Source organism: Halichoeres trimaculatus, unplaced genomic scaffold, assembly GCF_033239565.1.
Source record: "Halichoeres trimaculatus isolate MK-OKI-2021-1 unplaced genomic scaffold, fHalTri1.1 fHalTri1_scaffold_5, whole genome shotgun sequence".
NCBI classification, from domain to species: Eukaryota; Metazoa; Chordata; class Actinopteri; order Labriformes; family Labridae; genus Halichoeres; species Halichoeres trimaculatus.
Genome location: NW_027437183.1, coordinates 3552225 through 3579193, shown reverse-complemented (window position 1 = coordinate 3579193; position 26969 = coordinate 3552225). Strand labels below are relative to the sequence as shown.

Below are 26969 nucleotides of genomic sequence, written 5' to 3'. Positions count from 1 at the left end.
CATTTACATATGAAGGCCACGCCCACTAAATCAGAGCGTTCTGAACAGAGGGGCTATGAGAGCCTGGAAACAATGCTGCTGTGCTTGATTTATTGGCTTTTTGGACCAAAACATGTTACTACCATTTCATGAAGACATCAATGATCCATATTAAACTGCAGAAAAGGAGCAGGATATGGGACCTTTAAAATTTAGATAAAATGCACTGACATACCAGTGTTTAGCAGTGATTTAGGGTGGAAGTAGAATGGGTCACTTATACGAAGTGTCACATTTTTAAGTGTCAAACTTTGACCATCACATTTCCTAAAGACGGATAAATGAAGTGAAGAAATAAAGCAGCTCACATGAGACCACACACTACATTTATTTAACTGGCAGAACAAGATGTGAAGGCACAGTTTGGATAAAAACAGAAAAGACATGAATTTACTTCCAACAAACATTTTCTGAGCTGATAACACTTTGAATCAAACTTAAACCCCTCCCCTCGTTATGAGCTAGGACAGCTGAATAACTGCAGCTCCATGGCCAAGTCGTCCAGGTTGCACTCCCCAGGTTTACAGACCGTCGGCCAGAGCTCCACCAGCGCCTCTGAGTCCAGAGCGAGGCGGTACCTGCAGGACAAGACACGACAAAAGTCAGAATGATGTCACACATGAGGGGGAGGGGAAAACTACGGCTGAGGGGTGACACTGACTTGTAGGCGTTGTTGAGCTTGACCTCTGACCCCCTGGCTCCCATCACGAGGTACTGTTTGTTGTTCTGGATGTCGACAGAATTACAGGTGACCTTTTTAATCAGATCCACCTCTGAATTCACCGTCACTGCTTCGAAATCTACAGCAGAGGGCAGAAAGGAGGGTGGTGTGACGGACAGAACGTAGATCTAATGTCTCTAGAACAGGCTTGTCTGAGGGAATCTGTCTGCCTTTTTGTTAAACAAAAGTTACGCAACAATTGTTACCAAGTTAAGGCACTTGTAAGAGCAATTCCAAGCTTTTTTACACCCCAAAATATGTTAAATTTAACCCTCTAAATAATTTCAAGTAATTCTGTAATTCCCTAAAAATAATCTGTTCACCTTTATCTGTGTTCTTCAGGACCTCATTCACGGTCGCTGTGTAAGTCGTAAAGTCTCCGTCTGCGACTGAAGACTTTATCGTAACTCTGAAAGCTGCAGAAAGACAAGCACAGATTAATGAAAGCAGAACTTTGCTTTATGGATTGACAAATATCAGATAGACTATTTCTGATTGGGTTTTAGCACCTTAAAGAGGGGGTATTGTGCTTAATTGGGATTTATTCTGTCCCTCAGGTGCCCCCGTAGTATCTTCATATGATTTACAGCTCAGAAATAATCCCTACACTGGTGTTTCGGAAATCATCTATTTCAACTTCGCTTTAGCTACTGTCTCTTTAAGGCTCCCTGCTCCACAAACCCTCATCCCTCTGATTGGCCGGGGGCAGGGCCATGAGCAGACCTTGATGTTTGAGGCTTATCTCTACAATATGTTAAAGCCCAATTAGGAGATCTTTATATGATGACTTCATCATCGTCTCGTGACGTCTTGTGCTAGCATAGCGTTTTGATCAGCTTACAGAAAAATACCCCCTCTTTAAGTTTCTCATCTTAAAGTTGAGCTACGGTGTAAATGATGCCTCATTCTCACCGTATTTGATGTGAGGCTGGCAGGTCTCAGTGATACGTTTGTCTAACGTCAGCGTGTTATCAAACGCTCTGTAGGAAGAACACGCAGCTGGACAACAAACAAACACACAAAGAAGAAATCATATGAACATCATGGGCCTGGGCATTAAAAAGAAAAATCTGGAAGTAAAGGCTGAACATCTGTAATCTCATCAGATTACTCTCTAAAGAGCTGGTGTGTGGTGATCTAGAGGCTGACGTTACCTGTCATACACTGACACTGGCCGTCCAAACACAGCTGCTGCAGCTTCTGCTCCTGGTAGGAGAAAGATTTGACGCACATACTGCCTGCAGAGAAAAGAAACATGACAGTTTGTCTTCTTCATGGTACGGCCACACCGGACACAACTTGTGTCAAGATTACATACAAAGTCAATGCAAAGACGTGTTTAGAGGCCGATTTGCCTTGGACAGCATGTTAGACGCGTTTGCATAGCGAGTTTGGGGCGACAGACGCCTCTACACTTGAGTTGAAAATGTTGAACTTTAGACGCCAATTTGCGTGAGGCTGTGCCGCAGCAGCCAATCAGCGATGACATTCCCCCCCAGACATCAATAATTTGATGATGTTGGGGGGGAACCGCCACTTGCTCTGACTTCAACCCCGCTACGATACGACGTGTGTACCCTACAGAGACCGGAAAAAAGGAGCAGGCTTGGGTGAAAGTTGCTGAGGAGACAGGTTTTGAAGGTAAGTTCTGTAAATATTTGTTTCCAGCTGGATTTGCCTGCACAAGTCATCACTGAGTCCGACTGTGTTTTCCTCAGTGGAGGTTTGTCGTAAAAGATGGAAGAGCCTCAGGGACACCTTCCTGATAGAGAGGAGGAAGGAGCAGGAAAAAGGGAGCGTGGCGGCGGCAGAGCCAGGGAGAAGATGGAAGTTCTCTGCAGTCCTCTCTTTCCTCAACCCCTTCATTATCCCCAGGGAGACCTCCGGGAACATGAGTCGGGGGGTGGAGGATGAGGTCGCAGGGAACAGCCAGGCAGGGCCAGTGGAGGTGGATTACCAGGGAGAGGCAGCAGGCCTTGATTGTGATCTCCAAGTTCCAGAACCGAATAGTTCCCAAAGCGAAACACAGAAGACCTAGTGGTCCATGAAGTTCACCCCTGTGTGGATGGCCCGGGTTTGAATCCAGTCCGTGGCCTCTTTCCCACATGCCACTCTCCAGTGTTGCCCAGATTACTACTCTATCCACTGTCGTCCTCTATCTGATTAAAGAACTTGCGGTTGAAAAGCACCAAAAAATACAAATCCCAGGATGCATTCCAGTTCCTGACTCTTACCTCTGTCTTGAGGCTCATTGACAGTGAACACTGAGTCCGTCACGCCCCTCACGTTGAATCCGATCCTGATCCGGAATCCGACGCACATGAAGATGTCTGAGGGAACCTACAGAGAGAAATCAGACAGGAAGTTATCACTCTGTGCCACCAACGACGCCAAAGCACAAGGCAGGAATTACATACGATTAACCGAGATGGAAGAGGTAACGTTTTGTTTCGTACTCACCGAATCCAGCTGAATAACCACTGTGTTTCCTTGGAGTTCATAGTGCGATATCATCGGCTCATCCCCATCCCTGAACTGCAGAAACAAGAGTTAAATAACCACGAGTGGATTGATCTGTCCAAATACTCTTCAAATGTTAGTTAAACATAACCTCTAAATAACCTAATAATGACCTCTCAAAAAGTAAAATATAACCCTGAGTTTGTCTTTCGTGCTCCCAGAAAACCCAGAGGAACCGCCTTGTTTACCTGTCTCAGATCCTCCAGGTAAGCATCTATACCCGTGGGCAGCTGTATCCTCATCACTGTGAGAGTCGACTCTGTGATCACCTCGTTGGGAGGAGGTCTGTACCTGTGAAACACACACAAACAAATTGTTCATTAATACAATCATCTAAAAGAAAAAACAGTGACAGTGAAGCTTTGTTTAAAAAAGAGCCTTTAAAAAACATAAATGTAATTTTTCTTACTTTGCACAGGCGACCAGGTGAGGGGAATTTGTTCTGGGACCTGAGGAGGAGAAGAGGTAGACGCACAGTTAGATAGAGAGAGTCAAAAGAGACACATATAAGGCAATGGAGTTAAATCTACTCACTGCTGGATGATCCAGGCCTCACCAGCTCTATCGTGAGGTCAAAGTTACATCCCTCTGAGGCCGAAGAGGTCTCGTAGTAAACTGTCTTCATCTGGGAACACAGCCAAGATTAAATGTGGCCAGAGAGTGATAGATAAGAAGAGAAACAGTCCAATGGCCAGAGAATACAGGAAAACAAGTCAGGTGGCCTGAGAGTCAAAGACAGGGGAAAGTACCAAACCAGAAGGAGACAGGTGGCCAGAGAGTCACAGACAAGTATAGGACGAGTCTGATGACCAGAAAGTCATACACAAGCAACAAAATCAGATGGCCAGAGGGTGACAGATAATAAGGTCAAGAGTCTGAAGGCCAGAGAGTCAAAGACAGGTGGACAAGGAGTCAGGTGGCCAGAGAGTCCAAGGCAGGTAGAGACAAGATGGAGTGCCAGAGAATAAGAAAGAGGCAAGACACAGTCAGATAGCCAGAGAGTGACAGACAAGAAGTCAGATGGCCAGAGACTGATAGACAAAACTATGAGTCAGGTGGCCAGAGAGTGATAGACAAAAATATGAGTCAGGTGGCCAGACAGTGACCGACAAATAAATAAGTCACATGGCCAGAGGAACAGGCAAAAAAGTGTCAGATAGCCAGAGAGTGACAAACAAATGAAAAGAGTCAGGTGGCCAGAGAGTGATAGAGGAAAGTAAGATACAGGAGGCCAGAGAGTGATAAACAAACTTAAAGAGTGGGGTGGCCAGAGAGTAAAAGACAAATAAAAACAGGGTCAGATGGCCAGAGAGTGACGGACAAATGAAAAGAGTCAGATGGCCAGAGAGTGATAGAGGAAAGTAAAAATCAGGAGGCCAGAGACCAAAAAAGTCAGATGGCCAGGGTAACAGACGAATAAAAGAGAGTTAGATGGCCAGAGAGTGAAAGACAATAAAAAAAAGAGTTAGATGGCCAGGGAATAACGGACAAATGAAAAGAGTCCAAGGGCCAGAGAGTGATAATCCAAAAAAGTCAGATGGCCAGAGTGACAAAAGTAAGAGCCAGGCGGCCAAAGAGTAAGAAAAAAAAAAAAAAGTGTTCGGTGGCCAGAGAGAAAAAGACAATTGAAGAAAGAGTCAGATGGCCAGAGAGTGATAGACCAAAAAAAGTCAGATGGCCAGGGAGTGACAGAGAAAATCAGAGTCAGGTGGCCAGGGAGCAACAGACAAATAAAAAAAGTCAGGTGGCCAAAGAGTGAAAGATGAATAAAAAGAGTCAGGTGGCCAGAGATCGTTAGACAAATTAAAAAGAGTCAGGTGGCCAGAGAGTGATAGACAAATAAAATAGTCAGGTGGCCAGAGAGTGATAGACAACTAAAAAGGGTCAGGTGGCCAGAGAGTGATAGACAAATAGAAAATGTCAGGTGGCCAGAGAGTGATAGACAAATAAAAAATGTCAGATGGCCAGAGAGTGAAAGACAAATAAAAATGTCAGATGGCCAGAGAGTGATAGATCGATTAAAAACAGAGTTATATGGCCAGAGAGTAATAGACAAATAAAAAAAGAGTCAGATGCCTGAGAGCCCCACCTACCTTCACATTGGACACGCCCTTTCCATAGCCTGTTGACACAGTAATGACATCGTTCTTTGTCACCTGGAGGGTAAAACAGATATTATTCCAGACACAGCATGGATCCTCCAGGTATGTTCCCTTGTTTTGCGACAGTCTTGATGTCTGACTGTCATGCACCTGTCTCACTCTCACCTGGATGGGCGTGGCCACAGGGTGATCCTGGGTTAACCTAACCTCTCTCCGTTCTCCAGTCCTGGGGAAGCGGATGACGATGTGTTGATTGAGGACGGCCCGAGGGATCAGTCTGTTGTACTCAGAGACTGCCTCTATAGTTACAGCTAGTTCCTGAAAGAAGAGACAAGCGATCAGACCAAGGGGCGTGCTAGCCAAAAAGTGACGGACAAGATGACAGTATTAAGGTTCATTATTTACTCTGTGCTGACAGTCTGCTTAAGATCCTTTAACTGAAACATTGAGGAATCAATCAGAGAGAGATCAGCGCGCTGCGGACAGAAACGCTGGAGAAGTTGTTTGACTTTTATCTGGGGAAAGGCAAGTCCTGTCTTTCACTGTAACTCCCTCTGTTTAGCATAAATCCATCCGTTAAGAAGCAGAGCAACATAACGTAGGCTACAACGAGGTGACAAGCAGGGGCGTGCCCAGACTTTTTGGACTGGGGTGCCCTGAGCAGGGTACTGAGGATCATGTGACACTGGACACTCCAGCAACATTTATTTTTGATTATTTTTTTTACAAATACAGGATCAACAGACTACAGGTTTAACAGAAAAAGAAACTGATAAAAACCAAAATAGTCTAAAACAAAGCGTTTAGAAAGAAAATAATTTAAATCTGAAATTGAACTGAACAGTGCTGTAGTGCACCAAAAGTAGGTCTGTAAAAGCTTTCTTTAGTTGTATTTTAAAATCCAAAATGTATAAAATGAGTATTTTTGTTTTTAATTTAAAGGAAAACATTTTACAACTACCAGTTTCTGCATCTTATTTTAAAACAATTTATTAACAATTATTGTTGGCAGCTGCTGAAAGAAACTAAGAAAGGAACTTGTAATCTAACCTAGTTTTTTTTTAAATCAAGTAGTCAGAAAAGTAACTAAGTTTCTTTTTAAAGGAATAATCAGTAATCGGATTACTTTTTCACAGTTACTGTCGCCATTGACAAGCGGTGAAAGAGCTGAGAGCCTGAGATTAACAAACACGTTACGAGTGTCAGATGGCCAGAGAGTCAGTGATGAGCAGATGAAGAGTTAGATTGCCAGAGAAGAGTAGACAAGCAGAGAAATGGGAGAAGAGTGGATCAGCAAGGAGAGAAAGAGTAGTGATCAATCAAGTCAATCAACCAAACCAGAAAGTTGTTGACAAGCCAGAAAAAAGTTGAATTGCAAGAGAGCGACTGAAGAGAAGAGAAGAAGTCAGATGGCCAGAGAGTCCATTTAAGCAAAGAAAGAGGAACAGACTTTGTACATGGAAAGATACGGTTTGCAGCTTCGTGAATTCAGTTTTGTATGTGGGTATGAACCGTACCTGTGATGAAAAGGCAGCTCCCCCATAATGCTGATCCTTGGTCAGCCAGGCTACGATGGGATTCGCGTATTGGAGTCTCCCCTTTAAAACAAAACAGATCTCATTTGACAGGGTTGGGTATTCCAGTGTCACTTTTTCAACCTTTTAACAAACACAAGTCTTGAAAACTTACTTCAAACACTCACAGAAGCTAACGACATGGACTCAAGATTGTTTCGAGTAAAAACTTTGAGAATGGAAAGAGATGAACCTTGAGCAGCATGGTCAGCAGGACGTACGCCGTGGTCTCCACCGTCAGACTGCTGGATTCATCAGGTTTCAGCCAACCAGTCGTCACACCGGACTCCTGCCAGTACCTGTACTCAACAGGGTTACCTGTCAGAGATGACTTCATTAGGAATATTTTTCTGGACCTCTCATGAGTTAAATAAACCGTGCTCTCTGCTGCCCCCTGTTGGAACAAGTCAGGGCTGCTGCAAAGACTCCAGGAATCTGTGGAGAAACCGAGCGCACCTTTCTGTCGCGCCAGGTTCTCCAGGCTGCTGATGAGTGAGAACACCTCCGCGCTGTCAGGGCCACGCAGAGCCAGAGCGTAGGTCGCCACCGCGCGTACATACACACTCTTCACACTCAGGGCCTTCCTGGAGATGTAGTCGACAGCAGAGGCCATGCTGAGGTCATGGGACTACAGTAGGAGAGAAGAGGACAGGAGGAGGTTAAAGATCAGAGGAGGTATGAAGGAAGAAGAGGAAGGTGGAGAGAAGTCTCACATGGAGCTGCAGGATCGGGTCCTTTATCCTCGTCGCTTTGTGTAACGCAATCAACACGAAAGATGTCAGATACACTGATTTGTCGACAGCATCTGCCCCTTCTGCCTGCAGCCAATCAGAGCACAGGACATTTCTGATGTTATTTAAAACGTTATCAAATTAGCGATGGAGATTTAGAAGAAGAGGAAGAGGAGGAGGATTCCAGACCATGATTTTGTTGGGTCTGTAGGTGGACGAGTCGGTGAAGGATCCGTCCGCCTGCTGCTTTTTGCGGGTCAACCAGTTCACTGAATCTGACAGAGACTGGTGATCAACTGGGACCACTGAGTCCATCACTGACATGGTTTTCACCACCAGGGCGGTCAGCCTGAGAGAAAGACAGGTGAAGTAGGAGGCAGGTACCAAGGTGCGGCTGTCCGACACGGCTTTATGAATTACAAGAGAACTACATGGCGCCAGATTACAAAACTCACAGACTGCTTCACACCTTAACTGAAGTTCTACAGAGTCCTGTGTCAAGACAGCTGTTGAAAAGCAACCGGTGTTTCAGTGCAAATTGTGACCTAGCTAACTGGTGACTCTCAGTTGTACATGTCAGTGATTGTTGATGTTACAGCAGCTTTATGACAAAACATGGACCATAAATATGCTATGTTGCTAGGCAGTGCTCTGTTGGTTGTGGCTGTTTCTGGTCATTTTTCTGTCTCTTTTTCGTCAGGTTAATATTGCCCCATTTGCTGGTCATGGACACTAAACTGTTTTTGTCTTCAGTGATATTTTTTACTATTTTTTCTCCTGTGTTTGTCTGGAGACCCTACATGTAACCATGGCTGCATTGTGTACATGTAAAATCAGCTGTCAGCAGCCTGTAGCATGTCAGTGCTAACTGGTGCAAGGCCGGATGTTTCCCCACAAGGTGAGGAGAAGGAGGTGAGGACGACGTGCTGGTTCTCAGGTGTGAGCTAAGAAGTGACGACATGGACTTGTCCTTCCATCCATCGTTATAGGGAACGCAAGATCTATCTCCAATAAGATGGACGAGCTAGCTGTGCTAACCCAGCAACAGAGGGAATACCAGAGGGCAGAGTAGCATCATGCTATTCACAGACATGGCTAACAGAGCTGGGTGGCTGACTGGAGTATGATGGACAAGCTGTCAGCATCTATTTTCTTATGGACGTTTTTGCACTTTCTATACACTTTCTTACTTTTGTTTTCTTACTTTTGTTTTCTTGATTGCTGCTGTGACTCCTCCTGAATTTCCTCTCGGTGATGAATAAAGTATTTTCTACTCTATTCTATTCTGTTCTAAATAAAAGTGGTTACAGTATCTTAATATCCCAAAAAAGACCTTTTTAGGTGAGTTACTGTAAATATTACAGTAGAATACTGCATTGACTTATTCTGCGTGTTAATGGTGGCGAGTGAAAGGAGATATTCAGAGCAGCCACGATAGCCAGACAGATAAAGAAAATTTTCTTAAACAAGGGTGAATTTTAAGGATTGCCCGTGGATTGCTTGCGCTAACATGGCAAGTCAGGTGTACGGCTCTCAAGTCTCTCCCTCGTTGGGGGCAGGGCTATAGGCAGACCTTGGTGTTTGAGGCCCTGACCCTTCAATGTGTCAGGATTTAAAAATGGAAAAGCAGAATACTCTTACTTTAATGACTAACTAAAGCATTTTCAAGAAGCGCATACAGCTTATTTTAAGTATGTGTTACTAACTGCTACTACCTTTTTATGTAATTAAATATTTTATTAATTATTAGGGTGAGGTTTAGACCTCCTATCAGCACAAGTAAAAAAATGCAATAAAAAAATTATAAAAAATAAAAAAAATCACTGAATTGAAGAAAAAGTAATAATGGGAATAAATGGAAGTGGGTTAAATAATAGTAATAATAATAATAAATGAATAAATTTAGAGGAGAAAAAGAAATTGACTGCCATAATCCTGAACCATTTTGGGCCGAAGTTATGACCACATAAGAGTTGATCATTTTAGTTGCGGCGAACAGAATCTGATTTCTTGTTCACTTTCAACAAGCTAATCTTACTATGCTAGCGAGCAAACCTAATAACACAAAATATGGTGGTGTGTTCTGGTGCTGTTCACAGTCTTTACGTAGTTTTCTGGCTCTGTAACAACACTCAGATCTCATGAAGGTACAGAAATTCTTATTTAAGTTCTCACCAGGTGCTGGATTCCCTCTTAGTCCACATGCTGTAACTGTGGTCTCCACTTCTGAATGAACTGACACTGACCATACCTACACACACACACACACACACACACACACAGAGTCAGAATACATGAATTAACCCCTTCAGTCGATCGTCTCTCATGTTTCCTGTGTGTCCTCTCACCGTTTTTGATCCTCTGTCTCAGCCTGGCAGCGTTATCCATGATGTCTCCTTCCAGGGCGTCCCAGCGCCCTGTCGTCTCCAGGTAGTGATACACCTGAATCAGAGGGAGGAGTCCTCCCAGCTCCGCCTCTGCTGAGCCTCGTGGCAGGTTGATGAGCTGTTGGAGGCCCTCGGGGTTGGTTGCCACTGACAGGAAGTCACCGAGGACCTCGCCTGGTCCAAACACGAGGAGAGTATTTTGTTATCAACTGTGTGTCTGCTTGGACCAGATAGAGGGTTGTCTAATGGTGCGGCCACACCAAACGCGAATTTGCGGCGCGATTACATACAAAGTCAATGCAAAGACGTGTTTAGCCGCCGATTCGCCTCAGGCGGCGCGTTTCGCGCGTTTGGCGCGGCGCGTTTGGAGCGGCACGTTTGGAGCGTTCACGCGTTTGGGCGGTAGACGCGAATTCGCTCGAGTTCAAAATATTCCCCCACGACATCATTGTTTTGACGACGTTGGGGGGCAACTGCCGCCTGCTCCGGCTCCAACTCCGCCGGAGGATGGAGGAGAAAACAATATGTGCGGTGTGTCATCATCCAGAGTTATACGATACGACGTGTGTACTCTACAGAGACTGGAAAAACAGGAGCAGGCTTGGGTGAAAGTCTCTGAGGAGACAGGTTTTGAAGGTAAGTTCTGTAAATATTTGTTTCCAGCTGGATTTGCCTGCACGGGTCATCACTGAGTCCGACTGTGTTTTCCCCAGCGGAGTTTTGAGCCTGATAGAGAGGAGGAAGGAGCGGGGCAGGGGCAGAGCCAGGGAAAAGATGGAAGTTCTCTGTGCTCCTCTCTTTCCTCCACCCCTTCATTATCCCCAGGGAGACCTCCGGGAACACGGGTCGGGGGTTCGGGTGGTCGGGGGTACGGGGGGTCGGAGGTTCGGGGGATCGGGGATGAGATCACAGGGAACAGCCAGGCAGGGCTGGTGGATTAGCAGGGAGAGGCATCAGGCATTGATTGTGATCTCCAAAGCTTTCACACACTCTCCTGTCATGCTTTGGAAACCACAGCTTATTGTTTTTCTGATGCCTTTTTGGACTTTCGGTCTTTAAATGAACGAGCTCTCTACTCCGCATGCGCAGTACCGCGCAAACGCGCGTTCGCCCCTCAGCAAAAAAGTCCAGCGGCGAGACTTGGGCGTTCAGTGGCGCGTGACAGGCCATTCGCGCGAGTAAATTCGCATGTTCGCGTTTGGTGTGGCCGTAACATAAGATTCTGCCAGCAGAGAGCGTTTGTTGGGTGTGTATTAAGACAACTGCTACTGCTAATGTACTAGTTTCTTCTCTTATGCTGTGCCTGATTTTATCAGGGTCATATGTATTGTGACCAATGCTCGAGCTGCTCTGTGGTCTTTGCTGATGCTCTCCCTGCCTCAGACTTTGGCATTCTACATAGACTTGTTGAAGGGCAAGGAGCTCCCAGTGTTTATATCAAATGAAACCTCTTTGGAAACCACTGGTTGGTACAAAGTTCTTATAACTAGACTATTGTGATTACTTCTTCACCTTGACATGGTTAACCCCCATCCTGGCTAACCATCCTCTGGGCCTGCTGGTCTCCATGGCCAAACTGATCCAATGCTGGTGTCTGTACCTCTGTGACTGGAAGCCTTGGCCTTTCAGTCACAGAGCTACAGTGTTTGACTCGTACCACCACTCTATACAGTCGACCTGAAGGATCAGTATCAGTCTTTAGCTGTAGCTGGGTAGCTCAGCCCCACAGCACATCTTACCGTTGATGGTCACCATCCTCTCCACAGCTGTGTTGGGGACGATGTTTTCAGGTACGGTGTTCTTCAGCGCCACTTCCAGTATCTCTGAACCTACAACAGTAACACACAAAGCAAAGAGACAGAGAGATCTGTCAGAGCAGAGCGGCCTCACAAACAAAGATCTATAGATCCATCAACCAGGTCTGTGGTGTACCGTAGATTCCCTGTGGATCCAGTCTCCCTCCAGAAAAGGTCTCCTTCCTCACACCTTCAGGCTGAAAAACATGAACGGGGATTTTTAATTTGGTAAAAATGGGGGTGTTTGCAAGCTTAACCTCCAGTCTTGAAATATGAAACTAAGTGAAAATTGCAGTTCCTTGAGTGATCACTTTTTTTTTTTTTTTTTAAACGTATGTTGTTTCATATCAGTGAGACCTGCTCTCGTACGCACCACCACTCGAAGCTTCTTCTCTACGACGTCTCTTCCTCCTGTCTGTGTTTTCAGGGTGAAGGTCAGAGTGTGCTCTCCAGCCTCCAGGCCCAGCACAGTGAAGGTCACGGCCCCCACGCCCCCTGCAGCCAGGCGGCTGTAGGTGCAGGCGGTGGAGTGCTGCCCACCTCTTCCTGGCTGGGACTGCAGCAGGCAGAGCGCCGGACCGGCCGTCAGGGTCACACAGTACTGGAGATAAAAAAAAACACAACCATCTGAGTTAAAGCTAGCAGTAAGGAGAGGATTATGGGAAGTGTAGTTGGTGTAGCCAGGACCTGGATGGTGTCGCTCTCCTGGTTGTACACTGAGCCTCTCAGCTCCACCTGCTCTCCTCTGACCACCTGATAGGGCAGCGGGATGTCCACGCTGAGCGGCAGTGTCACGGGTACCTGAACTGGCTTTGCAACACAAATACCTGCAGGAAACACGCCATATGTTCAACAGGACGTCAACGCACCCGTCATGACCGAAAGATCTACAACCTGCAACTCTGGGGCCTCATTGAGATCTGGCTAGCCACAAGTTTTACACCCATGGTAAAATAACAAAATAATGAATTAAGCTGTTTGTCCATATCACATAATCAAATTAAATATTTTTGTTAATTTTATTTTATTATTTTTTTTTTTACAAATTCTTTGAATTTTTTTTTTTTTATTTTAACACTTTTTTAAATTTCAAAAACTTTAAATTTTTGCAAAATTATTTAATTTTTGGAAATTTTTGTTCTTTTAAAATTTTTTCAAATTCTTGAATTTTCTTCTTTTTTAATTCATACAATTTTTATTCGTAAAATTTTCTGAATGTTTTAAATTTAAAATTCTTTTTGGAATTTTTGCAATTTTTTTCTAAGTTTAAAAAACTTTTTGAGGTTTCAAAAACTTTTGAAATCTATGCAAATTTTTTAAATTTCTTTTCTTTTTTTTTTTTACATTTATGCAAATATAAATAATAAATTAAATATATATAAAAAACTAAGACATCAGAGGAACAATTTCATAAATTTAATATTTAACCCTATAGTTAAGATAAGTATTCACCAGATTTTAACTATGTTCAGAATTTTATAAACTTTATAGTCTTTACTGTGAAATTAAAGTCTTATTTTTATTAAAAAAATAATAAAACAACAACAACAACAACAATAATAATAATAATAATAATAATAATAATAATAATAATAAAAATAAAACTAATAATAATTTTAAATATGTAAAATAAAAAAAAGAAGAAAAAAAAAGAAAAAAAAAAAAAGTAGATCAACTTTAATCCAGGTCATCTGAAGCAAAATGGCCCCTGGTCATGAATATCACGAGACAGAAAGTAAAGAAACCGACCCGTCGAGGACATGCTGATGGCTTTAATCTCCCAGGTGGTGAGTGTGTCTGGAAGAGACCTCTTGATGGACAGCCCGCCTGGACTGAAGAGCCACAAGAGATAAAATCCATTAAATTTCAATGAGGGAGATGTTAGTACAGCTGTAGTTAGTTTTTCTCTCGTGTGTTTGCTTTGAGTCACCTGATGCGCTGCACCTCCCACAGCCAGCTCTCAGGGAAGTAGCTCCGCACCAGAGAAGGAGCCAGGTCGAAGTTTGCTCCCATTTCTGTCAACAAATGTTCAAACTCAGTGAGAATGGATCATACATCTGTTATGTACCTGTAAGAAATGTTATCATTCTGCTGGAAAAGTTATTTCACAGGAATACTTTTGGAATTGGACAGAATTCAGTTTTGTTATGAGATTAAAGTTTAAGGGTCAACTCATGCACAGAGTCACAATGAAGCGACATCAATGATGGAAAACTGGATCTAATCAACCAAACAGTTTGTGTGTATCTGAGTGGGTTTTAAAGGGATGAATCCGGACTCACCAAAGCGTCCCAGGATGAGGTTCTGGTCCTGGTCCAGGTGCAGCTGGATGTACTCGCAGCAGGATTTAAACGCCTCTCTGCAGGGCAGATGTTTCCGGATCTTCTGTTTGGCAAACTCCAGGCAGGTCAGACTCTTTGGGATGTACTTCATCCCCAGCTCACAGCACGACTTCAGGTGACCGTAACTCTGAGCTGAGCAGAGAGTTTACTGGGTCATGGTTTTTACTCAGATTATACAGATCTGACTTCACAAGCAGACAGGAAGTAAAACCTTCACCTGACAGGTGGAGTCCTACCTTTGTTCCTCTTCTGTTCTTCAGTCAGAGCTCGCTTTGGACGCACGGCTGCAGTACACACTGCGTCTGCACACACACACACACACACAGATGCCAGCGTTCAGCAACAACAAACCTCACAGGTTGTCGTGGTTACCCACTCAGCTGATTGACCCACCGCTGGATGTCGCTCTTGCGTTAGCGTTGGTCATGAAGGTGAGGCCGGCCAATCGGAAGACGTCTGAGCTGTCGATGCCTCCGCCTCCTCCACAGCCCGGGTCGCTATCCTCTATGTGACGCAAAACCTACAGGCCACCATACTTTCTGTTACTGACTTGTAGAGAAACTGTGATAATCTTAAAGTTGGGGTGTCATGCCTGTTTTTAGTCTTTACTCTGTCTCTCTGGTGCCCCCTAGTGGCTTTACATGACTAACAAAAAGTCCCACACTGGTGTTTTAAAAAAAACATCTGAAACACTTTGATTTAGCAGCTGTCTCTTTAAGGCTTCTCCTACACAAACCCCCTTCCCTCTGATTGGCCAGCCCTCTGGAAGCTTTTCTCCTCTAACGTGTCATGATCCAGTTAGAAAATACTTATGTGATGACATCATCATTAAGAACTCATGAGGATCTCATGCTCATGTCATGTCTGTAACATGGGAAAACAGAGTACCCCCTCTTTAAAGCGTGTTGTCTTTAAACTCACTGTGCTGAGTGGGTCCCTGAAGTTTGGTCGAAGCGCGAAGAGGCCAGAGTCTACAGCAGACAGAGCGACCAGACCGTCCCGATTGAACTGGATGTCCAGCTGAAGGTTAGCCTTCGGTTTATGACTCTGTCCACGAAACGACAGATCGGTCTGAAAAACACAACACACACAGTTTGTATCTTTTAATAAGGATAAATGGCTCTCAGACTGATGGCCATTAGCTTGCTTATTTAGAGGTTCAATAGAACAGTTTCTGCAAAAATCACACCAAGGTTGAGGATGTGAAGAGAGGAAAGACTGAAAACTTTGTTGGAATTCCTGAACTTGTCCAACTGCTCATTGACGCAAATTTCTAATCAGCCAATCACATGGCAGCATGTAGACATGGTGAAGACAATCTGCTGCAGTTCAAAGCGAGCATCAGAATGGAGAAGAAAGGTGATTTAAGGGACTTTGAACGTGGCATGGTTGTTGGTCTGAGTATTTCAGAAACTGCTGATCTACTGGGATTTTAACCCACAACCATCTCTAGGGTTTACAGAGAATGGTCCCAAAAAGAGAAAATATCCAGTGAGCAGCAGTTCTGTGGGACAAAATGCCTTGTTGATGCCAGAGGTCAGAGGAGAATGGACAGACTGGTTGGAGCTGATAGAAAGGAAACAGTAACTCAAATAACCACTGGTTACAACCGAGGTCTGCAGAAGAGCATCTCTGAACACACAACACGTCCAACCTTGAGGCAGATGGACTACAGCAGCAGAAGACCACACCGGGTGACCCTCCTGTCAGCTAAGAACAGGAAACTGAGGCTACAATTCACACAGCAACACCAAAACTGGACAATAGAAGATTGGAAAAACGTTGCCTGGTCTGATGAGTCTGGATTTCTGCTCCACATTCAGATGGTAGGCTCAGAATTTGGCCTCAACAACATGAAAGCATGGATCCATCCTGCCTTGTATCAACGCTCCATGTCATAAAGCTGGAATCATCTCAGACTGCTTTCTTCAACATGACAATGAGTTCCCTGTACTCAAATGTCCTCCACAGTCCCCAGATCTCAATCCAATAGAGCTCCTTTGGGATGTGGTGGAACGGGAGATTCTCATCATGGATGTTCAGACGACAAATCTGCAGCAACTGTGTGATGCTATCATGTCAATATGGACCAAACTCTCTGAGGAATGTTACCAGGACCTTGTTGAATCTGTGCCACCAAGGATTAAGGCAGTTCTGAAGGCAAAAGGGGACCAACCCGGTACTAGCAAGGTCTACCTGATAAAGTGGTCGCTGAGTGTATATGAATGAATGAGCATTTGAACTCTGTACCCATGAACATCTCCCTCTTTCTAACAGTCTAAAGTTGGGGGTAAGGGTGTTGTGGTCACTTGCTGATTGGCTAACTCTACATGTTAAAGCAAACTGAATTCAGACCAAGTCTTTTCACTGTCTGGTACCATTCTTTGTACCTGAAGGCCGTTGACACATGGCGCTTTAACATCCAGCCAAACGGAGTCAGCCACCAGCTCAGACGTCCCCTCTCCAAACAGGATGTAGTAGACCAGCAGCCTGACGGACGGGGCCATGTCAGGGGTCACCCTGAAGCTCAGGACCTGGCGGTTATCAATGCTGGAGACGACTTTCTGAGTGTTGAACTGCAACACTTTACCTCTGGAGATTACCTGAAGGAACGCAGGAGAATCTATGAGAATAAAAACTGGACCAACTCTGAAGACAATCGTCATCGTCTCAGTGTCTCACCAGGTAGCTGAGGGCTTGTAGCCGCACGTAGGGGGGTGTGGCCGAGTACACCTTGATGTTTGTGTATTGTCCCACCTCCAGACCGCGCCCTGGCAGTGGCGGGTCGATGTAGAGGTAGCGCTGGTTCGGGGAACGATAGGCCATCGGCTCCAGGGGCAGACTGGCCTGACTGGCTGCAGGGAGGGTGGGGTCTGCTGTCTCAAACTGTGTCACCAAACCACAAAACCAAGTTTCAGAACGAGAATTGAAAGGAATAAAATTTCTTCAACGTCCAGACTGTAAACTGAGGATTTTAAACATCTTCCTCCTCCTCTTCCTCACCTTCAGCGTGGCTCTGGCTCCATTACTCGGCGTGTTGCAGATGAAGACAGCGAGCCCGTCTGATTGGGTTTCCACTCTGTTGGGCTCACAGGGGAAGTCCTGGTTCCCTCCCCCCTGCGTGGTCAGCTGATGCTCCACCAGGCGAACCACAACGCGGCCCACCGGCTTGTTCAGGTGGTCTTTCAGGAACACCTGCAGAGGAATCAGACATCACGACCCTGAGCTTTGATATGTGCTGCTGCTTTTGGACCAGGAGACACTCACCTGGATGTTGTAGGGAAGTCCAGGTTTGATGAAGGGGGGCGTTGACACCAGAGTCAGCCTGTAAGGGGATTTAACAAACTTCACCGCAGCAAACTCCGCCTCCTGGCTGATGCCACCTGAGGGACGAGGACAGAGGTGAGAGGTGGGTCTTCAGGCTTCTGAAGGACCTGGTTTCTGGTCAGCATACCTGTAGCCTCGTGCAGCAGGACGGTGATGTACAGGTACTTCCCCACTAAACTGTCCAAGTCCTTCAGCCCGTCGTGTTTGGACAGGACCTTCTCCATGTTCACGGTCACGTCCACCTCACCTGTCTGAGACAGCTGAGGGACAGAGAGGCACAGGGTAAAGTGTCGTCCATCTCCATTCACAGTCAGGGGGTCACTTTAAACTGTCGATACTGAATTTGTCTCAAAACCAAACTTTCTCTTAAACTAGCGAGACATGATGACTTTGATCTCATGCTATTATAACTTTATCCCAGTGCCGTGATGACTTTGATCTGCTAACTTTGCTACTTTATTCTCATCGAACCATTATGACTTTATTGTCTTAATCTTGTAACTTTATTCTAGTAACTTCCTGTCTTTGGTCTTGTAACCCTGGCTGTTAAAACACTTTACTTTAAATCTGATATTTTGTGTGTTTAAAATATTTTTTCCTCGTTAAATTACAACTTGGATCATTTAATTGTGAAACTTTTTTTCTCGTAACAAAACAAAGTTTTTCACTTTTCATAACAAGCTAAGTAATTTACATCTGTTCACTTTTGTAGGTGTACGAGCTAGGTGCCACCCTGTTGGCTATGGCTGCCTTTTGCAGCAGCTCTCTCTTCTTTGTCCATTTCTTGTAATTTTTTTCGTCTCTTTTTCGTAATCTTTGCATTTGGAGTGGATCATTACTTTGTATGGCTCATTTGTTGGTCATGGACACCAAACTGGTTTTGTCTTCAGTGATATTTTTACTACTTTTTCTCCTGTGTTTGTCTGGAGATCCTACATGTTACCATGGCTGCATTGTTTACATGTGTAATCAGCTGTTAGCAGCCTGTAGCATGTCAATGCTAACTTGTGCAAGGCCGGATGTTTCCCCACAAGATGAAGAGAAGGAGGTGAAGGGAACTAAGAAGTGACAACATGGACCTGTCCTTCCATCCATCGTTATTGGGAACGTAAGATCTATCTCCAATAAGATGGACGAGCTAGCTGTGCCAACCCAGCAACAGAGGGAATACCAGAAGGCAGAGTAGCATCATGCTATTCACAGACATGGCTAACAGAGCTAACACCAGATACCAACGCCACATTGGAAGAGCTTCACCTGCTGTGAGCAGACAGGATCCAGGAGACAGAGACTGAACAGACCGCTGAAGAAGCTCAGTCCTGGACCCTGTGGAGGTGGAGGCTGGCTGACTGGACAATGATGGACAAGCTGTCAGCATCTATTTTCTTATGGAGCTTTTTACACTTTCTATACACTTTCTTACTTTTGTTTTCTTGATTGCTGCTGTGACTTAAATTCCATTGTACTTGTTACAATGACAATAAAGTTCTATTCTATTCTATTCTATTCTATTCTATTCTATTCTATTCTATTCTATTCATTAAGACTTAAATCCTGTTACACTATAACTTTAATCTAGTGAGCTTGGTGCTGTTATCTCAGCACATTGTGACTCTTGTACATTTACAGCTTTCATACTTGTTCCATAACTTAGGTCACGTCACATATTGGCTTTGACTTTTAAACCTTGAAACTTAACTCTTGTAAATAAAATAAAAGAATTAAAAAAAATTAAAAAAAAACTTTATTCACCTACCAATAAGATTTTTGTCTCATACTGTTACAAACTTATATTTTGACTAAAATCTTGTAACATTACAGCCTTTGTGCATTTATGAATTCATTCCTGGAACATAACAACTTAATTCATGTTACATATCGACTTTGATCTCATACTATTTAGACTTTTTTCACTTTTATTTTCATACAATTACGTCCTTTCGACCCTAAAACATTATGACATAAATCTCCAAAATCACGAAAAATCAAGACTTGTATCTTTTGCATTCACATTTTTTTCTTTTAAAGTAACAACTTAACACATGTTACACATTTTCTTTAATCTTGCACTATCATGACGATAATCATGTACCTTAACGACTTCATCCATGTTACACTACAACTTTGATCTTTAACCTTGAAACTTTTTTATATGAACACAACTTTATTTTAGTAACAATGTGTTTTTCTTCAGTTTGTACAACTTTGATCTTGTATCATTACGACTTTATTTGTAAACATTTCACTCAAATCTTGTAACATTAAAACTTAATTTTGTAGAATCACAAATTTACAGCTTTGGTACATCTTGGAATCTCATAAAATTACAGCTTTTTTTCTCGTCACGTTACAAATCGATCCACAGAGGTAAACTCTCGTAACGTATGGACTGTAAACTTAAATCTCATTGTAACCTTTATTTTGTAGCATTAAAACTCCATGTGTTTGCTCTTTTACTTTTATGATTTTGGTCTTGTAAATATTAAATTTTATTGTTTTAACATTACAACTTTATTTCCATACTGTTAACACTTGAACCATTACAGCATTAACCTTGTAATATTATAACTTTGATCTAAGTAATTGTTTAATATTTTTAATTCTGCTTTGATGATGGGAAATTTAAAGTGGGTGTTAATGACACTTATGGACTTTTAGGGCCAGCCTCTAGTGGTCACTTAAGGAACTGCTCTTTCTTGTTCTGAAAGTGGTGTTTATTAAAGTTATTATTTTTCCTCAGCTTCAGTTTGGTGTGGATTAGCTCGGTGTTGCGATGTTTGTGTTCACTGTGATCGTCTTACTCTTTCTCTGGAAACAAAGCTGGGGATGATAACCGGTGGATCCTTCCCGGTGACGTAGCCGAAGCGCAGGAACGCCTCCCCTCCTGCCACTGGAGCTCCGTGTAGATACCTGAGAATTCACACATGTTGCTTCACTAAAAGCTGGATAAGAACGTGTTGGAACAGTCCGGATGTCTGAGGACGTTCGTTCACCTGGCAGACAGCTTGAAGTTAAAGCGGTTGAATTGTCCGTAGCTGATGAAGTTCACCTCTGGTTCCACGTTGATGGAGAAACTTGGAAGGACTTAAATGAATGGTAAACGAGTTACATCTTACTCTGAACAGTTTGAGCTCATTATGTTGAATAAATCAGAGACAGGTACCGTATTCTTTCACTTCAAAGTCTGTTGTGGCTTTTGTGTTGAAATCATCAGAGTAAGTGGCTTCGATGGTCCAAATCCCCAACCTGGAGTCACATCAGACAGATTAAAACGCTCTCATGGTTGTTTCAGCCTGTTGATACATCGTGTTTTATTTTTTGGGACGTACTTTGGTTTGATGGGGATCTTAAATGGGTTCTGCATAGACGGGATCCCATTATTAATGTCAAATGTCTCCACGATGTCCACCGTGACCTGATCTGGATCCTGAGGAGGGAAACAGATCATCAGCAAAAAGTCCCAGACAACCTTGATCCGTATCTTTTAAAGCTTTTTGCTGATATTACTGCAGCACCCATTACTCATATATTTAATTTAAGTCTTTTATCCAATACAACACCAAGAATTTGGAAGACTGCACATGCTCTCCCCTTATTTAAAAATGGGGACCTTCCCAGTCCCAACTAAGGTGTTTAAGAGCCAGGTGAATTTACAATTAAAGCAGTTTTTACAAGAAAAGAATATTTTAAGTGACTTTCAGTTGGGTTTTAGATCTGGTTACAGTACCATTTACTGCTGCTTTTGTTGTTGTAAATGACCTTATTTGTGCCTTGAACAGAAAACAATATTCTGCTGCCTTATTTATTGATCTGCCCAAGGCTTTTGATTCAGTAAACCATGAACTGTTATTGACTAAACTTAGAGCTGCTGAGTTCCAAGACTGTTAACTGGTTTAAAAATTATCTTCCTAGTCGAACTCTGTGTCTATGCAGAGGGCCATTAATCTGAATGTCTTCCAATCACTAAAGGTGTCCCCCAGGGATCTATTCTGGGACACATTCTGTTTTCTATTTTTATAAATGACCTGGGAAAGGACTTAGAGGCCAAAATACATCTATATGCTGATGACACTGTCATCTATACCCATGTAAACTCTATTACAAAAGCGGTGCAAGAGCTTCGGACAGCGTTTCAGTCCTTACAAATGAAGCTACGAAATCTAAAGTTAGATTTGAATTCTCAAAAAACAAAGTTCATGGTTTTCTCAAGAGGTAAATTGCAACAGGCTAATAATTCTAATGTTTTTACTTCTGAAGGAAACAATAAAAATGTGACCTCCTTCAAGTACTTGGGTATTTGGATAGACAGCAAACTCTCCTTTAATGTACATATCACAAACCTAGTAAAAAAGCTTAAAGTGGAAATGGGCTTTTATTTTAGAAATAAATCCTGTTTTACTTTTAACACCAAGAAAAAACTTGTGGAGGCTACATTTTTGTCTGTGATTGATTGTGGTGATATCCTCTATATACATGCGTCCCTTGATTCAGTGTAGAGCATCTCCTCGCTTCATAACCACACAAAATCTCCCACCCATCTCTGTTTTCTTTATAATTAGGTTGTGTAACTGTGACTCTGTACGGCTGCTATTTTTGGCCAGGTTTCTTTTGTAAAAGAATTTTTTTTTAATCTCAATGGGAGTTCCTGGTTAAATAAAGGTTAAAAAAAGGTGAATAAAAAATTAACAGTGTGTAAACGCTCTGCTGCTCCCTGCTAGTCCTGCAGGTGTTTTACACTCACCTTGAAAGTCAGGAAGACGCTGCGATTGGCCGGCCTCAGCTCCTGGTTCATGGAGAACGTTCTCACTTTGACTGAGATGAAACAAACACACACACAACATGAAGAGCGTGGACTTTAAGACTATCAGAGCATCTCACAGCTGTGTGTGTGTGTGTGTGTGTGTGTTTCTCACCGCTCTGTTGCGGGGTGTAAAGTGGTTTGTCCGTCTGGACGTAGAGGTACCCGTTGAAGCGGCTAACGGGGATGATCTGGTGCTTGTTGATCTCTCCTGACAGGACGTGGAGGACCACCTGACTCACAGACTTGTCCAGCTGATTGGGGAGCAGCTGCAGACAGAAACAAACATTTAGTCTCCTCTCTCCTCTGAGATCATTTTCCGTTGCGTGCTCAATGTCTGACCCGGATTTCAGCCGAGGCCTGGTGGTTGTTCTGGGCGTTTAGGGTCACGACCTCTCGGGCTAGAACCACATGATCCGGAGCCATGGAGGTCTTTAAGAAGATATAGGCTTGAACCTCATCAGTGAAACCAAACAGCTGCACTAACACAGTTTCATGAGCGTCCAGGCGCAGGGAGAGAGGAGCTGTGATCAGGTACCTGAGGACGGAGGAGACACAGGACATTTTACAAAATAAGGAGCAGCCATCCATACATCCACCCTCTGAACCCTTATCCCGTTCAGGTTTACAGGAGTCTGACGTTGACCTCGGTGGTCACACAGCTCTCTTCGTACATGAACTAAGCTGAAAATTTCCAAAACATTTTGTGGACAAAATTTCAGGACTGTTTCCTTCCAGCCCTGGTCTCAAAAACTTTGTCCATTGATTCACATTTTTCTGTAGCTGTCACACAGATGTGGAGCAGCCCCCCCTGGTGGGCAAGAAAAGCTACTGACTACTGCACAGTATGGGGAAACTACCTGACTCTGTCCTAATATCTCGACAAAATCTTCACAAGATCTTCACGAAACTTGCTGAAATGATGAGGTCATCACATGACGACTTCCTAGTTGTTCATGACCTCTTAAAAAGAAGACGAGCTGTGTGTGATTGTATTTCTAAAACACTGAAGAAAAAATCGTTTTACTGTGTAAAATTATGTTTTGAGCTTTTTTTAAGTTATATACTAAATCTTCTTTGTAAATCTTCTCATTATAGAAAAATTCTATGTTCATAAATTTAAATTATCTGGAGGTAAAAAACCTACTTGATTTTTTAAAAATCATTTTTACAGGGAATTCAAATGATAGATTCAATTCAATCAATTCAGTACACCAAAAAAAAAAAAAAAACTAAAACAGCTTGCATTTTATACTTTTTTTTTTAATCTAGCATCCCCCCAGCGCATGTTCAAATGTTGAAAATGTGCATTGTTGCTTAACTCTTACATGTAAATTGTGGTTTCAGACTCTATCACTTGAGAAAATAACACTAATAAAAAGTGAAATGTGAAACATTTTTAGTAAAATACATCCTTTTTTAAAGATGCTAAGAGGAGTATCTGTTTTGATTGCACTCCCTCGCCACCTTGTGGCCCTTTTAGTGAGGGGCGTGTTTGTTTTGGAATTAAATGGAGATCAGATCAAAACACACGCTCTTTGTTCAAGACAACTTTTTACTGTATACAACCGGTGAGGTAAGGTATTTATCAGTATAGTTATGTAGAGCTACGGTTTGAAACGTGACATCAAGCTAACGTTGTAGTAGCCACCTTCATGTAGTGCTATCGGCAGCCCGGTGCTTGAACGTATCTGTAGGCTAACATGACAACAAGTAAACACTGTCAGTTTGTTTGTAGTTTAGTTGCTGTTTATGTTTAGCTCAGCTGACAGCCTGGTGCTCTAAGACGTGTCTGTAATGTGTAACGTTGGTGAATCCTGGTTATGTCCTGCCAGTCATCTACCAATCAGAGCTAACGTAACCTCACTCTTCATTTTATTGATAGACTCTCAAGTTTGAACAGACCACTGCAGAATAACTGCTGACTGTGGGTTGGAGCCAACATTAGCACAAACAATTTAGCCTTTTAGCCTTTTAGCCTTTAGCTCGTGCTCTATCTCTCTCCTGTTCATTTTTCTTCTGCTCTTCTGTCCTTTTTCTGTCCGACAGTTAAGCTCCAGTGTCCACCATCACTGTGGTGCTGTCATAGAGACTTAGACGTGCCGTAAATCAATCCAGTTCTGGACAACCCAAACCGGAAGCTAAGAAGTAGCAACTTAAATAACCTGTAAGAAGGAATATTGATGCTAATAATCTCATTTTAAAGTGTAGATTAGGATCAGACATATATCTAGAAGGGAGACTTTTTCAAGATCACTTTAAAACCCCTCACAGCTACGGAAGCGTATTGCTTTCACTTGAAGAAAAAAAACACAACTCAGGTTTTTCAGAGTAATTTATTCTTCTTCTTTTTTTGTGTGTGGTAATTAATTTTGTTTTTCTGATTAATATTTTTCATTGGTTTGTTTTTTGTTACAATTATTATATTGGTTTGTTTTTGTTATAATTATTTCTGTTTTTATGAGAATTTTTTTTTCTGTTTTCAGTTTACTTTTTTCCTGTTTTTCAGAGTAATTTTTTCCTGAAGTATTGAGATACCGTAAAATACCAAATAGTAGCCGGGGTGTTTATTTGTTTCAATCACTGAACAGGCCAGGCGTTTATTTGGGACCAGGCATTTATTTGGAACAGGCGTTTATTTCTTTCCCAGAAAATAACATTCAGCGGAAGTGGTAACGTCTTCTTCTTTGACTCTTCAAAGCCTCCTCATCTTTACGTTGTAATTGCATAATTCGTCCTGACAGACTACCTGCGTTTGTTTATATCTGGCACGCCGTGCGTGGACTGATACACTAAGCGGCGAGCGCCTCGTAGCCAGCTGTGGCTCTGCAGCGGAGGTAGCACCGTTTTACGACACGACGAGAACTAGAGCCTTATTTAGCGGTGTTTTTGTGTGAAAGTAACGCGCTGAAAATTCACTAAATAAAGCGTGAATGCAGACCCATATCAGATTTTTTCGGTGGGAGTACGTTTATTTGTGTTTTGGGTCAAGTAAAATATGGCAGACGAGCAGACGAACAGGGAGGGGGTGTTTGGTGCGAGCGCTCTGGGCTTCTGCTGCACAAAAACACAGCTGTAGGGTCATGTGTGTGTCGAACCGATTACGTCGATCCTAACGGATCACAGATCAATCATGATCCGTTGCACCACTACTGATAAGGTGCAGTCTGATTATGTTTCTTTTACAAAAATCAGTTTTAAAGAGTCAACTGGCAGTTGTGAGCTCAGCATTTGCATGTGTGTTCTGTAACTACAACCGTGGAATAAAAAAAAAATAAAAGAAATTGACTGCGGCTCGTAGGCTGCGCCAAATAACTTACCATACACCCGGCGTTTGTTTGGTATTTTATGGTACTTAGAAATGTTATGTTACAAGTGAATGCAATACGCTTCCGTACACAGCCCCTTTAAATGTAAAATTTTTGTTTGAAAAGTAATGTGAGGCTGACAGATGAGGGTGGTGCTGCGTGACGTCGAGAGTGACAAACAGGAAGTGATCTGTAGACCACACCGTCTTCCTCCAGTATGGCCTTTGCGGTCTACACAGCCTACAAAGGCTAGCTCCTATGAAGGCTGCAGACCCTGATTTGGGACACAGCTATGGTCTCTGTGTAGCTCCGCCCTCAACAGGGCTGCCCAATCAAAGGGAAGGGGGGTTTGTGGAGCAGGAAGCCTTAAAGAGGGGTTTTCTAAAACAGCAGTAAAAGAAAAATAAGTGGGTTTTTTTCAGCCTGTAAATCATGTACAGATACAACAACGGCACCAAGGGGAATGAATAAAGACAAAAAAAAGCACAATACTCCCTCTTTAATATTTAGTGATAAAATCTGTGAGAGGGTTTTATCCATCTTCGTGAATCATTTTGTCGTCTCAGCTTTGTTGATTAAGAATTCCTCACCCTCAGACTCTCAGACAGCAGCTGTTTTAACCTCAAAGTGTCAAACATAAATCTGTCTGTCCCTTTAAAGAGGATCATCCTCATGTCTTCATCAGTCAGGCAGCGTTAGTGCAAATAAAAGAGTCGACTTACGATCTGGAGTCCGCCTCAGTCCTCCACCAGAGACAGAACACGCACGCGAGGATGACACACACCTTCATCCTGCCTGTGAAGAGAAAACACACATGAGCTCTGAAGACCCTGAAGAGTGTGAGGAGGGACGATGAGGCAGATTTAATTTTGCTGCAGATCAACTTGACTATTGGCAAATAACTGTGAGTCTTTGGTCAACAAGGACGAGCGGGAAATTCCTCCATGAGTGTGTGTGTGTGTGTGTTTGTTTTGTGTCCCAAAGGTGAGTTTACTCAGCCTGTGCTTTCAGATCTTACCCAACAGAGTGGACTCTGGTGTCTCCTCTTATCAGCGTGTCGCTCTTCACAGAGCTCATATGTGGTGTGTCACGGTATTCCTGTGCATTCTGCAGAGAAACATGAAGTTGATTCAGACGTTTGTCAACTGTGGAGACCTGCCAGCGACTCACTGATCTTTTGTTTGTCCTGCGGGGGGCGCTTCGAGACAGATTTAAGAGTCATCAAATCAGACTTTATAGCATGAAAACTGAGCCAGTCTGTGAGCTCATGAGCCTCACAGACTGCACATAAACATGAACCAAATCCCAACTTTGAATTGAATCT

The 26969-nt window shown here is 43.2% G+C and overlaps 1 protein-coding gene across 1 annotated transcript; it reads right to left on the bottom strand.

Annotated features, from left to right (window-relative positions):
- Positions 1 to 480: 480 nt before the first annotated feature.
- Positions 481 to 26727, bottom strand: c5 (complement component 5). Its single transcript, XM_074670447.1, has 43 exons — positions 26664 to 26727; positions 26368 to 26440; positions 22680 to 22875; positions 22453 to 22606; positions 22281 to 22351; positions 20869 to 20966; positions 20703 to 20785; positions 20533 to 20623; positions 20341 to 20449; positions 17667 to 17799; positions 17480 to 17595; positions 17216 to 17407; positions 16895 to 17098; positions 16603 to 16815; positions 15134 to 15283; positions 14606 to 14732; positions 14449 to 14514; positions 14153 to 14344; positions 13801 to 13885; positions 13620 to 13702; positions 12558 to 12697; positions 12244 to 12471; positions 12007 to 12067; positions 11814 to 11903; positions 10036 to 10248; positions 9863 to 9938; positions 7877 to 8036; positions 7670 to 7774; positions 7413 to 7584; positions 7150 to 7274; positions 6900 to 6980; positions 5548 to 5700; positions 5374 to 5436; positions 3815 to 3905; positions 3690 to 3729; positions 3469 to 3571; positions 3221 to 3295; positions 2995 to 3100; positions 1915 to 1998; positions 1673 to 1759; positions 1084 to 1176; positions 701 to 839; positions 481 to 617 (listed from the first exon to the last, which is right to left on the bottom strand). Exons 2-43 carry the CDS (start codon positions 26433 to 26435, stop codon positions 494 to 496), a joined length of 5040 nt encoding a protein of 1679 aa, XP_074526548.1. The 5' UTR covers positions 26436 to 26440; positions 26664 to 26727; the 3' UTR covers positions 481 to 493.
- Positions 26728 to 26969: the final 242 nt, after the last annotated feature.

Coding starts and splice junctions, on each gene's coding strand:
- c5 (XM_074670447.1), bottom strand. CDS start 26,435: ATGAAGGTGTGTGTCATCCTCGCGTGCGTGTTCTGTCTCTGGTGGAGG. Junction 17,800..20,340: donor GCTTTGTTTCCAGAGAAAGA/GTAAGACGATCA, acceptor TCTGTCCCTCAG/CTGTCTCAGACAGGTGAGGT. Junction 17,596..17,666: donor CCTGCTGCACGAGGCTACAG/GTATGCTGACCA, acceptor CTCGTCCCTCAG/GTGGCATCAGCCAGGAGGCG.